The sequence below is a fragment of the Poecilia reticulata genome, linkage group LG6 (genome assembly GCF_000633615.1).
Source record: "Poecilia reticulata strain Guanapo linkage group LG6, Guppy_female_1.0+MT, whole genome shotgun sequence".
NCBI classification, from domain to species: domain Eukaryota; kingdom Metazoa; phylum Chordata; class Actinopteri; order Cyprinodontiformes; family Poeciliidae; genus Poecilia; species Poecilia reticulata.
The window spans coordinates 2,188,416-2,202,315 of NC_024336.1; the positions used below are offsets into that span (position 1 = coordinate 2,188,416).

The following is a 13,900-nucleotide window of genomic DNA, read 5'->3' on the forward strand; positions in this document are numbered from 1 at the left end:
AACTGTTTACATGAGTCGCTGCCATGATTTTTAATGGCGCACCGTGTGAACGAGCTTATTCACGTGTGATTTTCAAATTCATTTCTTGTTTAATGGAAACACAGCACTTGTGAAATTGTTTTTTTTGACATAAGCAGAATATTGATAAAGATTTGATCACGTTTGTAATGAAAACACAGCTACTGTCTCTATCAAAGTTCTGCCTGCGGTCTTCCTCAGTCTTCATGATGCTGTTTTTTTGACAAACCTCTATGGGCTTCATACAGAGGTTAAATTTATCATTAATTCTGCACTAATTCGTGTCAATTCATCACATAAAATCCACCCCCCAAAAAATGCATTAAAATGTGAAATTTCAATGTGACGGTTCCTGTGAGTTGGTGATAAAAAAATGAGCTTGCCCTCCATAATGGTGACTTAAAGCGTGTGTCAGATAATTATAATCCCAATCCTGGGACAGATTGCGTGTGCTTGGGCAGAGAATGACTGTCACAGTCTATAGAGGAGCGCTGTGCTTGCTGTGGGAGTAACAAAGCTTGACAAGTTGCTTTGCCGTTTCGAAAGGAACAGACAAGGTGGCGTCAATGAGGTCCATCGTTTTCCTTTATGCCTTAGAGCACGTTATTGCTGTTTCAACATTGGCAATTACCGAACAAATAAAAGATAGGCTTTCTTTAATTAACTCAAGGGAAAGTACAAAGAGAAGTTATTGAAAGCTTTTTCCTGATTGACAAAGCCATTGTAATTCGTATAGCTAAAGCTTGGTGACTATTCCAGCGGGGGAGGAGGCTGGCACCGCCACCTTAAAACTCCAATACTGCTTTTTCACTTTTGGTTCATGAAAATGTTCTTTTATAAACACAAAAAAGTACAACATAGCCACAGTGTTCTTTGGTATAATCTGACTCAACTGCAGTCACATTTCTTCTGCTTATCTACTTGTACATTAGCTTTTTTATTACTGTGCTCTCACTTAGCATCAGTCATCCTTTCCAACGAGCTGTGTGCAATGCAAAGTCAAGCCAAGAAGTAAATATACTCATTTGCTGTTCTAGATTTAGGCAAAATCAACAATTATAGTGTTTACAAGGTTCTGCGATCATTTAAATGAGTGAAACAGTTTCCACTGTGTACATCCTTTTAGCTACTGAAGGACTGAAGAGGGAAAGTGGGCAGCTGCCAGGCGCAGAGAAACAAATGCACAGCATGTCGGACCACTTCTGTTGTGCTCTGGTCTGATCAATGCCAGCAGAAAAGACAGATGTATTTTCACAAGTGGAGAATTATAGTGAACATCATAATGCTCCACTTTATATACATACATATATAAACATATAAATATATATAAAACTTTATTAGAAATTGCTTTGTGTTTATTTCAAATGTAATGAACATGCAGACTGAAAAAAAGAACGGGAGGAAATATAGAGACAACGCTCTGGGAGTCTGATTCTGCACCTGCAGAAACAGTGAAAGCATATGGATTTACCAACAACGTCACTGAAAAGTACAATTAAYACAAGATATATTTAGTGCTGACAACTACAGCACAATATAGAGTACATCTGTTAACACCTGAATAGCAGGACCCGAGGCAGACATGAGGGAGATCAGAACCACAGGCATCCAGAGGTCCCCCAGAGTACCAGAGCACTGCGAGGACCACCGCAGGGACAACCGCACGCCCCCAAAGGAGTGCAGAGGAGAGCCCTGGGGGAACCACCCAACAGATCCAGCCAAGGTCCCAGAGATCCAAGGCCCAAGGGCACACCATCCCCCAGCAGAGGCCTGACAGAGCCAAAGGCCCAGGGCACCATCAACGCACTGGCAGGCGGTGGCATCAGCCCCCAGAGGTAATGTGAAATTATGTGTCCACATAACACCATGATACTTTAGATAGTGATATGCATTTTTTATATATATATTTGTTGAAACTGTCAGTACAGATAATCTGTGAAAAGAATAAAACTCCTCCAACTTCTCCCTGTGCTAACTAGAAACAACCAATCAGAGCCAGGAGGCAGGTCTTACTGCTGTCAATCACAATCTAGTGTGGTCTTGCTCATCCCTCCCCTGGCTCCTCTCCTTGCTCTTTGCTAAGATACAGCTAGCTAGCAGAGCCTGTTATGAATGCTGAGGCTAGTTAGTATGTCTACCGATTTACCAAGAAACGGTTCTTTCTGTTACAATAAGTTGTTGCTCATTGAGTAAAGACGTTTGTTTACCCTGAACTCTCGTGTGATCTTCAGAGGTTTTGCTAAAGTTCTCATCTGACATCTGAATGTTGTTGAGTGAAATTGGTTCATCTGTGGTGTGCTGCTCCTGCACTGTGTACGACTAAACCTGTTGTACCTAAGACTTTGTATCGTCATGTGTGCGGTCTCTCTGGTGTAGAAATTTGTGGGACAGTTTCAAAATCTTTCCCGTGGGAGCCAGACGCCTCTCCAACATAGAGCAGGTCCCTGGCAGAGATCTGCCGGTACCAGTCGGCTCTCACATCTGTTCAGCCGCCATCAAACGCAGAGGAACACAGGAGACTCCCACCCCCTTACAAAGCAATGTTTTCTCACGTGAAAAGGAACAAGTACACGACTTTGAAGTAAAACTAACGGCACTTCGTTGAACACAGAGTATTAAACACAGCGAGAGGATGGAAAGAGAACTAGAGCTGATGTTAAGAAGAACCGTAACAGACATGATATATCTGATCACAAATTAAATTAACTTTGTGATTAGTTAAGACATTCATTGATATTTTTTCTCTAGTCTAGGGGAGTTTTATTAAATGTGTTTCACTTTATCATGTTCTGGTTCACATAAAAAAATGTAAAAAACTGTTTCTACATATGCCAATAATCAAAGCCAAACAGCACTGCAGTGTGTTTAACAGGATCAGATGGAGGAGGCTGGTCGTCTTCGAGATCTTCTAACATTGCTCTGATTTATGAGCGCAGACAGAGCAGCTCATTTCTGTAATGACCAAAGTAATCTACCGAAACCTGTGCAAATTAGCTCAGGGTCACAAATGAGCTGACCTGTTGACGCTGTAAATGAGTGGTAGTTAATTTACAAGTAACACAAGCACAGAATAGACATGGTCTGCCTACACATAGCCTGTCACCATATATAACTTAAGGCAAAAAAAATGATACAATGAAGCAACCAATACAAAACTAGCATGTTAGAAGACTATTTGTTTCTTATTTTCATTGTAAAGTTAAAAAGTAAATCAATAAAAAAAAGCAGACGTCTTTGTGGTTTCTGCATTACCACCATGAAGAACACAGCTCTGCATTTCCATTACAAATGGAGCAACAGATGTAAACAGTTACATGAGATTATATTCCTAGTTCAGCCATGTTGCGAGCGCTGATCAGAGGAGACGTCGGCGTCTTATTGTGTTGTTGGAGTGACAAGCCCCGCCTACTGAGGGAGCGCCAATAGATGCAGCATTTTGGGGAAATTGTCGCCTGTGGCGTCGCTGCACCAGGAACCACTGACATGAGGTTGAGTGGCATTGGAGACTTCAGTATCGATCATCTATAGATGGTTTAATGAGGGACCTCCCACCTACTTTCATCTCCTCAGTCACTTCTCCTTTCAAACTGACAGCATACATCTACAAACCTCTGTGTTGTTCTGTTTCGGTCTCGCGTCTGACTGAGCTCAGACCATTATTCTCAGCTTGCATCGACAGCCTCACCTGTGACGGTAAACGTCTTCGACGTGGCTTTCCGTTCACTGCCTTCGCTGTAATGCTGCCCATATGTGAGGCCTAATTACTTTCTGAGCCACCCCCTCCTCTTCCCTCTGGTGCAACAAGGTCGCACTGCTGACGCCACCTTCCCATTCACACCTTCAGGAGTCACACGATGAGAGCTAATCTCATTCCTTCACAAGCCATTACCTTGATCAGACGGGCTTTTACGCAATTTGCAACGCTGTCCAGATGAGAGAATGACTTTTCTTTAGCGGCAGTGAAACGCGCTCATCAGCATCCTACTGAGAAGCTTCAAACTGTCAGCCAACACGCACCAACTCCAAATTGGAGTTAAATTGAAGAGGCGTCCGGCTGGAGAAGGGCCAAGACAAGCAGGGCCCGGGCAAGGCGGCAGATGTCGATGAGGGTTTTTAATGGACTCGAATTAATTCGCATAGGGTGTAATTTGTCTCGTGGATGCGGGAGGCATTCCGAGGCCGAACTTTTTCAGGGTCAAGGGAGTCGTTGCGTTGATAGGCATCTGCTGGAGAGGCCGGAAGATTTGTAAAAACTGACAGATCTGATCGGACGTTGGGGCAGTGATGGATTGCATTACGTCTCTGGGAGGCTGGTTGTGAGATCAGATCCCTCACATATGTCCAGCCGTTTCATCGCCTTCTCCACCAATTCATTACACATCTTTAAAGCTGCAGTATGTAACTTTGATGAAAACATTTTTTCGAAACCATGACAGTATCACGAGAGAGATAATCTGTGAAAATAAATCAAGCTCCTCTGCCTTCTCCCAGTGCTAACTAGAAACAGATTGACAGCGCTAACACCCGCCTCCTGGCTCATATCTTTAGACGACAGTAGTACCTCAGGGAGGAAGTGGAGGAGATTGATCTTTTCACATACCATTTGTTTTATCTTATCCTGTGATGACTTTGTGATAACTCTAGCACAGTGGTTCTTAACCTGGGTTCGATCGAACCCCAGGGGTTCGATGAGTCGGTCTCAGGGGTTCGGCGGAGCCTGTGCCGCGGAGATAAAGACATACTTGTGTAAAGTCGTGATGACGCCCCGCTTTGCCATCACTTGCTGCAGAGGATCACGTTACATTGCTTAGCCAGTCAGTGCTGCGGAGGGGCACTGATTGAAGGAGCTCCACTTTCAGCTTCTATAGTCTAAATTTGCTCCTTAGTCGCATCTTTTCGGGGTTGGTACTGCCTCTAGTGGTGTGGGGGTGGTTACACAACTAATATAATTACATTACTAAATCAGAATACCGCAAAGTATTTTGTGTGTCTGCAGGGGGGGGTAAGAAGGGTTCGGTGAATGCTCATATGCAACTGGGGGGTTTGGTACCTCAAAAAGGTTAAGAACCACTGCTGTAGCAGATTTGTAAAAAAGAAGAACATATGTTTTTTTGCACTGTACCGGTCCGTCGTGGTGAAGAGAGAGCTGAGTCAAACAGCGAAGCTCTCGATTTACTGGTCGATCTACGTTCCCACCCTCATCTATGGTCATGAGCTTTGGGTCATGACCGAAAGAACAAGATCATGGATACAAGTGACCGAAATGGGTTTCCTCCGCAGGGTGGCTGGGCTCTCCCTTAGAGATAGGGTGAGAAGCTTGGTCATCCGGGAGGGACTCAGAGTAGAGCCCCTGCTCCTCCACATCGAGAGGAGCCAGTTGAGGTGGCTCGGGCATCTGGTCAGGATGCCTCCTGGACGCCTCCCTGGTGAGGTGTTCCGGACACGTCCCACCGGGAGGAGGCCTCGGGGAAGACCCAGGACACGCTGGAGGGACTATGTCTCTCGTCTGGCCTGCGAATGCCTTGGGGTTCCCCCGGAGGAGCTGGAAGAAGTGGCTGGGGAGAGGGAAGTCTGGGCCTCCCTTCTGAAGCTGCTGCCCCCGCGACCCGACCCCAGATAAGAGGCAGAAAATGGATGGATGGATGGATGTTTTTTTTAATTAAATACAATTTACATCCTACAGCTTCAAACATTCCAATCCACAATCTGTACCTTTATTAAAAGTCCATGCACTGGATTTCGCAGTAGGTTTAGAGAATCAAAGTTTACTGTTGACACGTAGAATAGAATTTAAATATTTAGTGCTTGAAGTTGTAGAAAATCATGTCATTAAAAAAAGAAAATAAATCTGTGGCCTGGCTTTCTTTGTTTTTGAAGCAAGCAGATTACTTCTTAATACACCGAGAGGCATCACATCTAAAGTGCCTCAGGAAGCTGGAAGAACTTTTTACAGCTGAGCTCTCTGTGGACTTCATCAGCTGCAAGGTTTCTTCCTCTTTATGTTACAGATCTTTTTCTCCTTTTTTGAGGTTTTCCTTCATGGATTTATAGCCTTGCAAGCATTACATCCTCAAGCTCGAGTGTTATTTTCAGAGCTTTAGCACAGCAACTATTGGCAGCAGTGGGCACCGCTAACTGAAATGACTAGTTGTGTTAACTCTAAAGCACTAATCATAAACATTAGTCCCGCTAATGCTAAGAAGCTAACGCTAAAGCACTAAATTCAACCTGGTTGATACTCACTAAGTGACACAAGCAGAAAATGAAGAGTCACTCAAAACTGTTCATATATATGAATTGTTTTGAATATATTTGTTTAATTAACATGCGACAGACTGGCGATCTGTCCAGGGTGACCCCCGCCTCTCACCTGAAACGTTAGCTGAAGATAGGCATCAGCATCCCTCCCAAACCCACTAAGGGACAAGGGTGCAAGAAAATGGATGGATGGATGTTTAATTAACACCCTGGTTGGTTGTTCATGTAAGTTCTATAGTTTTTTCCTCAATTGTTGCATACGAGCCATTTGCTAAATAAAGTTTTTTGGGGAAAAAAACAACATAGAGGAAATGAAACTTGTGAACCTACTTCAAAACAAGAGCTTGGCTATAAACGTCTAATGACTTGAAGAATTCTTAACAGTCGATGACCAAAACGTCAATGCAGATGTCAAATTTTATCCAACTAAGATTTTACAAAACAGGCAAAGTGCTAAAAACAAAAACTTAGCATTGCTATTAGCATTAGCGGATTAGCAGGAGTGTGTCCACCACCAACAGGCAGTCTTGTCTTTGCTCTTGATGTGCTGTTCTTTAATGCAAAACTTTTTTTGTACATTTTGTTCAATAAAGATAAAAAGAAAAGTAATTTCTGTGGATAGAAAAATCAGCCGTTGAACTCAAACGACTGCTTGAACTCTCCGTCACTAGGAGTCACCTTAAAGAAACTTTCCTACTTATCTTTTTTTCTTCTTCTCTGCTGGCTTTCTCACACATAAACATGTCCCTGTTGTTAATCCCACCTACAAAACACAGATTAGTTCACCGTTTGTCTGGCTGTGACTCAGTGGCGTGAGGGCCAGAATCCCTCTTTGTGCTTTCCATTGATATTTTCAGTCTTTCTCAGAAAAGAAATGAGATTGAGTTTCCTTCTTATGCGCACTCGAGCGCTGAATAGCTAGCAGATGCCTGGAGACGACGAGGCTCGTGGTTATTTAAAGCGACGCATGTTTGTTGCAAATGTCCTACTTAAATATTTCTCCAGGGCTCATCTATTGGTGAATAACATGTACAGTTCAGACGGAGTTCAGCAGCATCCAAACTTAGACCAGGTGGATCGACTCTTCAGTCACTTCTAGTTTCAATCTGACTTTCAGGGGCATCAGATATTCTGGTTATCGAGAGCATTATGGACCTTCTGATGCTATGAATCTGTCATTTTATACATCTTCTACAATTTAAAATAAGCTGTGTTGTTGTTTTAGTTTTTCTTATATTAAACAATAAGATTATTTCAATAGAAAATACTTGATTTGTTCTACTTGAGAAACATTTCAATAAAAACCAGTCATTTTTGAAAGATTAACAGATTCTCTTTACGCTTTTTTGCCCTTACTTTCATTTTGGGATGTGCTGCCACCTGCTGGTCGTGACTCCACAAGCGCAAACATTTGAACTAATTGAATGACTGAGTCTGCGACAGACTGGCGACGTTAGCTGGAGATTTTCACCAGCAACCCTCCCGACCCCATAAGGGACAAGGGTGTAAAGAAAATGAATGGATGGATGGATGAATGACTGAGTGATTTGTCTTTCCAAAGAATTCATATTTACTTAAAATGGATTTAATTAAAGTCGAATAAACTGACTATATATCTAAACTGTTTTATTTTAGACAGTCAGGAGTGAATGATGCAGATCAATGATTCGATGGAAACTACTGGATTTCCTTAGAAAGAAAACTTTTTTTTAAAACCAGTTTGAATTATAAACTGTCTGATAACTAGAACCAGTTGCAATGTGTGTATGATTGCACTGGGTTGACTTTGTTTGTAAAGTGTGGCGCCATAAATAAACTGATCTGAACTGATTTTGTCTTTTACAAATGAAAGCAAATATACGAGACACTCGGAAACTAAAACATAGAGATCAGTAAAAAAAAAATAAAAATACATATGAAAATGTTTTTCATATGTAAAACAAGGGAAAATCGCATCTTCTCAGTAGTTTTTATATGCAGACTTTTCCAATAACTTAGATCTCCAAAACTAAGTTCTTAGTTTGTGTTGAAATTGGAAAGATGACACAAAGAAATTCCAGCAGGTTTAAAGCTTGTAAGAATAACTTCTTATCATTACTTTCACTTTAAATATTTTGATCTATTGAAATGGCCCTAAATACCAGATAACTGCATACAATGAAAAATGACACAATTATTAAAATTTTAAAGTATATTTTGTGAAAAGGTAAATAGTAATAGTAGTAAAAAGGGGGAGAAGAATTTTGTATCCCTTTTTGAATAATTTCAATTGAAATTTTGGATATAAAACACTGTATCATTATTGTTATTATTAATACTAATTTTAATTAATGCTAACTCAAGTTTGTCTTCAAGTCAATTTCAACCATAAGATGCTGAAAGTCAAGAGCAGATTTGCAGCCACAGCCGCTCTACGACATGAAGTTACACAGACATTCAGATTTTCTGCTTGCATCTTTCCTCACGTCACTATAAATCAGGCCACCAGACAAGTTAAGCAACAGCGCCATCCACTGCCCATGACAGGCATGTGCACAGCTGCATGAAATGGGATTTAAAAAAAATCTGTATTTACAACATTTATTTTTAAAGCAATTGTACCAGACAGAAAGGGCAATGCTGAATGTATCTGTGGTATCATCATTCCATAGTGGAGAAATTTATATTGGGAATCTATTATAATGTTTTATACAGTTAACTGCAGGGTCTGTAATTAGAATCAAAAACTATATATAAGCAACATTTTCAATTCAAAACTCCTTATTGCTGCTAAAATTTAGGCACGTTAGCTCAGCAACATCTATATAGACTGTTTCTAATCTTTTATTTTGCTCATTATACCATCAGAGTGGTGCAAAGTTCTATTCAACCCATTCGGATTTCAGGAGTGTTTCAGGAGTTTTGAAAAAAATCCATCTTTAGACTGCAGATGCTAGCATGTGATGCTGCTACATGTTTAGCATTCAGATGCTATTTTAGGTTTGGATAGCTACAGCGTTAGGCTAACTGCTTTTAGCACAACGTGAACACAACAACAGTCTTTTCCAGGGTCCAGTCAGATCGTTTTTTAAAGGAAATATTAACCGGCGGTGGGTTAAGAGAAGCAGCTTCGTTGTACATCAGTGTTGTAGTTCTACTTGTGTGTCAGAATTACGGGTGTACCAGAAACATACAAATACAAAAGTTCCTGCTGGAACTTCTTTTGATGTCAAAAGAAATTGCAATAATTATGTTAAAAAAAATAAAAAAAACTACGCTAAAATTATGTAATTAATTGACCAAAGTTAACATGTTAAAATCCCAGACCAAGAAAAAAATAAACATTTTGATGAATATTTTGAAGTCTAAAATTAACATGACATTGATGGTCTTTGGTCTATGTATATAAATCAGATACTGTACATCATAAATTATGATTTCTTTTTCTATAGTGAGAGTGTTCTGGTGAAGCAAAGATGAGGCTGTTTGAAATACTCCTGTGTGTGTGTGTGGCATGCGTACATGTGTGTGCATGTGTACGTGGGGGTGTGTGTGCGTGTGTGTGCGTGTGTGTGCGCGTGTGTGTGTGTCTGCTTCCCTGTGGTTGACAGGATGAAGAACCAAGCCCCAAAGACTCTTTGATTTGGAGATGAAACTGACATTTATCAATGCCAAAACTCTGCTGTAAAAGTAAAGTTCTGCTCTAAGAGCTGAAGCCTGCTGCTCTTTTGAAGTCATCACAAAAAAAGAGCAGGAACAAAGTGTGTTCTCAATGTTAAAAGGAACCATGGCAAATACTGACTTCTTTTTTTTATTATTTGACCTCAGATTAATCACCTGTGACAACCAACTTAATTATGAGCCAGAAAAGAAAGACAAACTGAAGCACGACGTGTGATGCTTACGGGTGTCAAAGCGATATTCAAGATAAGGGAACAAAGATGGCCCCCTTAGACATAAAGTGTAAGTGAATAACTCAGGCAGGAGAAATCAAATTCAGAAAATAGAGGAAATGAAGCCTCTGCACAGCATGTACCCCAGGCAGATTAAGGAAAAGACTTGATATCATATTATGCAAGGAGAAGGTTGGCTACTAAAGGGCAAAAATAGTCAAACCTGTGATAGCAGATCACAGACAAAGCATGAAACCACCTGGCCGTACCTTGTACGAAGGTGATGAAAAGATACACGAGTTGTAAAGATTTAAGGCCTCAGAGATGCTGAGTTTCAGCCAACCAAGTGGAACTCGGAGAGCAGTTGAGATGTTTGTCTTTCAACAGTCTGGGTGTTTTCCCACCAGACAGTCTGGTAGATTCGGTTTGTTTGAGGATTAAAATCACAGTTTCACACTGTGCTGTGTTTGATGAACCAAACTTATTGAAAACCCTGTTCACTCCCTCGCCTGTGGTGGCGCTGCACCAAGAACCACTCAAGGAAATGACATGAAAACCTCTGAAGAAGACACTCAGCACAAAATCCTTCTTCGTGAAATGGAAGGAAGTTGCGTTGAGCAATGGGTGTAGGATTTCTCTTTGGCAGAAGAACTGAAGCCATTTTTCCAGCTTGCGCTAGAATGGCTTGTTTGTTTTGGCCGTATTTACCCAGAATGCCCTGCACTGTAACACCACTTCCTGCTTTTGGTGCGATCTCTGGTCCCCTTGGCATCCACATATGCATTCAAACTGCATCAGATTTCACCTCAACCAAACCCAGACCGAGGATTTTGAGTCGACCAGAGGCAGCTGTTTTGATCCACATCAGAGTTCAGTTACTCATTCACACTTCCCCAAACGAACCAGACTTCAAGGAAAATGAACAAAGGTTTGATTAAGGTGGGCTGAACTGGGCTGATGTGAATGAACCCCAAGTGCATACTTTTCGAATGTGAGAGCCTTAGTCCTCATTTCCATTTTCAGATGGTACAATCAACTCATTCTAATCTGTTTGCAGATTTCGTGCCTCCTGCTTCAATACGTCTACGCTGTTTGAATCCTGCACCATATGCTAAGAGTTCCTCTTTTTTCAGCTCTTTTTTCTCTGCTTGCAGAGTTTTTTTTTCATCCATCCATAATCTAGACCCACTTTATCCTCATTACAGAGGATAGCACCCTGTAGCAATGATAACAGTAACACTGCCATACTTTTGGCTGAAGCTGTCCTGATTGTCCTGGTGTTGCTCCTCATGCTCAAACTTCTTCTTCTCTTGGGTAAAACAAAGAAAGCAGTGATGTCTCTGTCGACTGAAATTGATATCAGGCATAGTTCCAGCCAACAGAGACATCACTGCCTTCTGTCTTCTCAGAGTGCGACTTTCAAACCATAGTCCTCTCGAGGGCATGTGTGTTGTGCTGCTGAAGTTCACTCCAGAAAGACTCACAAACAGAGAAAACACAGCCGAGGGAAAAAGTTTTACACTCGGAGAACAGGAAGTTTGAGCGTGAGAAGCAGGATTCTACCAGAGGCAGAAGATATTCTAAATGTTAGTTGCACTAACAGTAAGCCACTGGCAACGTTAAGGCGCTACACCAACAAGGTATTTAGTCGCAGCTAATACTAAAACACTGACTTTAATTCAAATTATATCTGCCGTTGAAAGATAAATAGAATTTTTGCAATATAATTTACATATTCTGTAATCCCCCAAGATATTATTGTTATGTTTGTATCTTGTTCTTCTGTTCCTTTATGTTTCTTGTTTGTTTGTGGGTTAAAAAGAGAGTGAGGAGAGGAAATGGTCTTCACGCACTTCAAAACAAGAGGATGAATATGAACTTGAAGAACTTTTAACAGTCGATCATCAAAACTTTAAAGAAGATGTAGAACTTTATTCAGCTGAAAGCAAACAGACAAGTAAATTATCGCCTTAGACTCATGTGGTGGTTAGCTAAGTGCAAAATGTTTTCAAAGATTGGCAATTTTGCCAAATGAAGAAGTAGCTTTGCTGTTAGCAGATTAGCGGACGTGCGCTACACCACAGGCGAAAGCAGACAGCACCAAACAAAAAAGATAAAAGTCTGATTTTGGTCTGGACCTAGTGTGAATACACCGGCAGTTTAACTGAAGCATAATCATGTTTTAAAATACTGAACAAATTCCTAATGAAAATCTGTGGCAAGACAAATTTCCATTCAAAGATACTCTCAATTCAATAAGACTTTGGCTATTTAGAAAAAGAAAAATGTGTGAAAACGTCAAGTCTGTAGATGTAAAAAGCTGGTAGACAAACGTCAGAAGACTTGTAGAGATCATAAAACCAACAATGTGTTTGTCCATCTTTTGATACTCCTGCATCCAGACGACTTGCATCAGATTCATACAAGAACGGACTAACATAGAAGTCTGTTGGGTTTTTATTCTCTGCAGTGACGAAACAAGCCTCACACAAACAAGCCCGAGACAAATAAAGATACCGTGTTCGTGTTTGCTGTGGATCGCATTGAACAAGAGCACAAACATCCAGGTCAGGCTAGCCTTTCATTAGCAATCCTTCAATCGCTTTAAAAACATAGAACAATCTTTTACGTTGCAGTGGAGGAACAGATGAATGAATACGGATCCTCAGAGAAAACACAATGTGTACGATGCTTCAGTTGTTTTATTGTCAGCAGCAGCATAACGACAGGCCTCAGCGCTGGACGTACAATCGCAGGTTCTTACTGGAGAAAAAAAACAAAACCAAAAAACGAACAAACTCTGCAGCCACACGCAGACGGAACGAGCGACGGGCGTCAGTAAACCGAGCTCCGCTTTAAGATGTAAGGCCTCCGCGACTTGGCGTTGTGGGCGGCTTGCCTCTTCAGGATGTACGGGGATTTTCGTTTCAGCGGCGCGTCGCCGTTCTCCTCTGAATATTCCACCGAGTCTCGGAGTAGCTGTGAGGAGCAGAGGAGGAGAGATGGGGGGAGAGGACATGGGTTTTGTTGCTCAGAGGCAGTGTAATGTGATGCTGAGCCAGCGTTCACTGTGATTAGAGGAGTGTACTTGCTCTGCACGTTCATGCATGGTGAAACAGGTGTTAATCTGCCGGAGCTGTGTTAACGTTTCAAGAATAAAAAACAGGGAGGAAAGCTCTTTGAGAGGAGGATGATGGAGGATGTGGGAGAAGAGGGTGTGAGAGGTGTGTTTACAAGTGGGTACAGTTAGCTGTTTACAAAAGTGTGTGTTTGTGTCTGAATGTGTGTCAGAAGGACGGTGTGTCGTTGTGTGTTCAGGGGATTTTATATCAGCTAAAACAGACTTATTGGATTAGTTGGGTTAGTTATTCGGTCAGTGATGGGGTTTTTTGGCTGTTAAAGCTGCACTGTAACTTTTTTTTTTTTTACATATTTGTTAAAACGATCACAATGTTGTGATGATTTCTGATAGCGTAATATTAGACACATAATCTGTGAAAAGGTCGATCTCAAAAGTAATCTATCAGAGGCCCCCATCTGACCCCCACCCTCTATAACCTGATGTAGACACGTCCCTGCACAGCTGCCAAAATGGAGAACCGTCCAAATGCCGAATCCAGAAGGAAAACAAAGTAGGTTACCTTGAGTTTTACATTGAAATACACTCAAATGACTTAAGATGTTGATTTTGCGCAGATGTGTCTGTGTTGAGATGTGTGGTGTGTGTGTGTGTGTGTGCGTGTGTGTGTGTG

General features: G+C 41.4%; 1 protein-coding gene across 1 annotated transcript in view; it reads right to left on the reverse strand.

Moving 5' to 3' along the window:
• Positions 1 to 12,054: 12,054 nt before the first annotated feature.
• nts (neurotensin) overlaps positions 12,055 to 13,900 on the reverse strand; it is a 7,655-nt gene continuing 5,809 nt past the window's right edge. Inside the window, exon 4 of the mRNA XM_008410871.2 lies at positions 12,055 to 13,127. Coding sequence (XP_008409093.1) covers positions 12,984 to 13,127 — 144 coding nt within the window. The 3' untranslated portion in view covers positions 12,055 to 12,983. The remainder of the gene's footprint in view (positions 13,128 to 13,900) is intronic.